The sequence below is a fragment of the Lagopus leucura genome, unplaced genomic scaffold (assembly GCF_019238085.1).
Source record: "Lagopus leucura isolate 7727_CA_CO unplaced genomic scaffold, USGS_WTPT01 91-23_obj-0_obj, whole genome shotgun sequence".
NCBI classification, from domain to species: Eukaryota; Metazoa; Chordata; class Aves; order Galliformes; family Phasianidae; genus Lagopus; species Lagopus leucura.
The window spans coordinates 19,475-23,711 of NW_024966366.1; the positions used below are offsets into that span (position 1 = coordinate 19,475).

General features: G+C 44.7%; 1 protein-coding gene across 1 annotated transcript; it reads right to left on the reverse strand.

The window, feature by feature from the left end:
- Positions 1-1,397: 1,397 nt before the first annotated feature.
- Positions 1,398-3,068, reverse strand: LOC122192550. The gene has a single exon (XM_042893117.1). The coding sequence runs from the start codon at positions 2,943-2,945 to the stop codon at positions 1,398-1,400; it is 1,548 nt and encodes a 515-aa protein (XP_042749051.1). The 5' UTR covers positions 2,946-3,068.
- Between the last annotated feature and the right edge of the window lie 1,169 nt (positions 3,069-4,237).

A 4,237-nucleotide genomic window follows, 5' to 3' on the forward strand; every position in this document is an offset into this window, starting at 1 on the left:
AGAGTTCGGCAGCATGCATGAATCACCTCAATCTTCAGGAATCCCTCTATCTTCCAGAATTCCTCTGTCTCCTTCAGGAGGAATCTGCTGCCAGAAATCCTCCGTTCTTCATGAGGAATCTGTTGTCAGAAATCCTGCGTTCGTCATGAGGAATCTGTTGTCAGAAACCTATCCTCATGGTTTTCAGTTCCTATTTATCCTCCTTGTTCTCCTGCATACGTGACAAGGATGGGCCTCGAGCAAGAGTCATTGAGTACCTCCTGAGATGGCCATCATCCTGAGATAAGTCCACACAAAGGAGCACTTCACAGCTATTCAGCTGCAGTTCATCTCGCTCTGGTTGCCCCTGGCCCTGTCCATCTGCGTTCCCCCAGACAAAGGATCTCACAACCTTTGCCCAGGACTTGCCCGAACTTGTTCATCTGTGTCCTTCAGACAAAGGATTTCACAATCCTTGCTCGGGGCTTGAACAAGTCCATCTGTGTCCCCAGCAAGCTTTGAGACACAGAAGTTAACAGAATAATCTCTTACACCACCCCGTGACTCAAAGGTTGCTTTAGAATGGGACACAGATGATCCATGATGGTGAGAGAAAAAGATAGCAAGCATAGGGGTAAAGAAGGGGGGAGAAGGGGGTAGGGAATCAAAAGTTTCATACAATCATTACAAGAGATTCATCAGGGTGGGCCCTGATGTTCTTGACTTCCCCATCAATAGAGGAGGTTGCAATCTACATAGGTGATACAACACATCAAACACGGAACCATACAATTAACAGACATAAGAGTTGCAACAGCACACAATATTAATTTGCCACAGACACCACTCGGTGATACTTCGGGAGTGGTGACACGAATGTTACACGATGAATAAAAAGTAGAAAGTGAAAAGAGACAACCATACATTTGGCAATAACCAATAACAAATAAATGTAACAAACAGAGATACAACATTACTACCCACAACAACACAAATCACAGTAAAAATACAAAATGTAATCAAGAGGTATATTCAGTATTCTAACATGATCACATTTTCAATATTTCTGTCACAAAACATTAGAGTCCTTTCTGTGTTCAGTCAAGGTCCATAGGAGTATTCTGAAAAAATAAAACGAGACACCGACTTGCCCTTTTCTGCGGGGGGCTTTGTTAATATTGTTAACAAATGAGGGAACAATCCAGCAAATGTTAATTTTATATTCCTTTTTCGCGGTGTTCTTGGCCTTCCAAGGATATTTGTTAAGGTATCCCGTTAAGGTTAGGGAAACAAGCCTCAGGTTAACTGAGCCAAACACAGGCTGGCCCAGGCGATAAGTGTTTCCCCTTTGTTGTGAGCTTTCTAATACATCCACCCTTCACCGCCCCCATCCCGCTCTCTTGGGAGGGACGGAGGCATCAGTTTTCTAACGGCTTGGATAGCCGTTCAGGTTCCCTGAGAGAGGCCCTAGGACCTGGGGTTTTGCTTTCCTCAAGATTCTCGAGCTTTTGTTCTGGCCACCAGTTAACTAATTTCTCTAACCTATCTGTTGTCAATCCATCCATCAAATTTCGTGGAATACCCTTTTTCCAGCCTAGAGTCCAAAGTCCATTACGTTTATGAAAGATATTCCGCCTACCGGTTTTTGCTGGCAATGAGACCCTTCCAGACCCACTGAGCTTTGGGCTAGGTGGCCTGGGGGCAAGACTGGCTGTTGCAAGCCTTACACCTCTTGGCTCAGATTTACTGGGAAAAGAAACCACTGGCCCATATTTTCTTCCATAGTTAATTAACTCTTGGGCTACCTCCCCCCACGTCCATACTTTGCATCCTGACTGCAGATGGTTGGGGGTTACAGTTTCTTCTAACACTGCCCGGGTTCTTTCTCCCTGTGACATGGCTTGTATCCTTGCCTGTAATTGTGTGCCTATAGGTTTCAGTGATTCTGGAAGTCCTCTAATTAAAGGGGTCGTTCTCTCAGGATCAACGGGCATCATCATGGGCGATTCATGATGCGCCTGCAGCTTTCTATCATACATCAGTTGGAGACAAGCAGCCTTTTGAACGCTCTCTACTAATTGGTCAGTAGTTCCAGTAATGGCAAGAGGGTCTCCCCTTTCTAAAGGGTTGAGACCACCTGCCCAATAGGCAGCCCTTTGCGTTAATGACCAGGGAGCACGATTGTTACCAGTAGTTAAAAATACTCCTGGTCCCCAATAACCTTCTGCTTCCTTTTCTGTTAACCGAATCTGATCGCCACCAGTGAGACTCACTCTCCATACATATTCTGTTTCTGATTCCTTTGGAGAGCAGCTAAAGTCCTTTTTGAGTTTTGCTAGTTCGGTGGCCGAGAACGGAATTTCCTTAACATTCATTTGAGGATCTAGATCCTCACTGTTATCGAAGGTATATTCTGTTTTTATCAAGGGACGCAATGGGGCTATTGGGGTTTCTAATTTGTCTAGTCTTTCCTTTATTTCTTGTAATTCCTCCTGAGGAAAAGTTTTTTCTTGAGGCAACCTATGGGTGACAGTATCGCCAGTATCTTTACGTGTTAACAGTTCCTTGAAAGCCATCTGCAACAAGGCCGAATTATGTTTCTCTCTTTCTAGTTGTTCCTCGATATTAACTATTTGATTCTGCAGAGTTTTTACGAATTCTTGTGTAACTCTAACCGACTCCTGTAGTGCTTCTATGGTTTGAAGTTCTGCCGAATGCTTTTCATTTCGTAACTCCACGGCAGCTTTTAAAGCAGCCCCGAGAACGGCACAAATAAACGACTTTCCTTTTCCAGCTCGTGTACGAGCCTCATTCTGTAAGACGCTAATGCGGTCCGAAACACTCTGCAAATTATGCCAATTTTGGCGTGCCCAGTCCACCCCTGACAAAGAGGGACGAGCACCATGCTTTTCTAAAAGGTCAAATAACACATCTTCACTTTTCATACTGGCAATACTGTTACTCATTTCTTAATACAATGAAAGATCTACACTAAGGGAGGAGGAGGTACACGTGTTCAAAAGCTCAGTTACTCCTCACCGCTCCTCCCAGGGAGATACACCACACCTAAACAAATGCAAATGCTCCAATCACTCCTTCCTTTTGTTGACAGGAACACACAAAGACAAGAAGCTAGAACAAACTGTAAACACCACACCTAAGTTACAGTTCACTCCTTACAACTCCAGGAGGTGCACACAACTCAAACCACTCCTCCCTTTCTTTGGGGGGAGCACAAAAAATGTGAAGCTAAAGCAACACTTTCTAGGTTTCAATAGAGTAAATAAAACTTCTTGGAGAGGCACACACGTTTTAGTCACAAAATATCACTTCCTCACTTCCCCAAGAGGCGCAAGCACGCAGACACACCAAATTTCACACTTCAGTTACCAAATAACCAGAGAGGTCTTCCCGAGGAGGCACACACGTATTAATCAAAATGCAAATAGTCAAAATACGTCCCCGAGAGGTACACACATAAAAGGTAAAGTTTCAGAATATGGAGCGGTCTTCCTGGAGAAGGACTCACGTCTAAATTTTCAAAACTATCGCTCCTTGCAACTCCAGGAGGTGCACACAGAAAAAAAAAGTTTCAAACTATATCTGGAAGGACAACACTCTCATAGCGGGTATCCTGCACCGACTACGCCAATAAAAAATGTCTCACTCCAATTTATAGGAGGGAGATGAGGTTCTTTAATATCTGTATACCCGGTGTGAGATTAAGAAATAACGGTTCATATGTTGTTGCATCCAGTTTATTACTAAGACCTAATCAGGGAGACGGGGAAGGGAAGGAGGGCGATAGAAAAGATGGAAAAGAAGCAGGAGTTGTGTAAAGCGGGGATAGTCACCAGCAGGATCCAGCAGCGATCCCATTGCTCGGTGTTTGAAGGTCCCGGGCAGAACGCAGCAGAAGACGGGGAACAGCAGCGTGGCTGGCCTTGGGCAGCAGGCAGGTAGACGAGGAAGTCAAGGAGCCAATTCTTGAAGCAGCAACAGCGGTCAGGCAGCAGGCTCAGGAGAGTTCGGCAGTATGCAGGAATCACCTAAATCTTCCGGAATCCCTCTGTTCTTCTTCAGGAGGAGTCAGTATTGTCAGAAAACCTAACCAGTTCTTCATGAGGAATCTGTTGCCAGAAACCTCCCGTTCTTCTTGAGGAATCTGTTGTCAGAAAACCTCCCGTTCTTCATGAGGAATCTGTTGACAGAAACCTATCCTCATGGTTTTCAGTTCCTATTTATCCTCCTTGTTCTC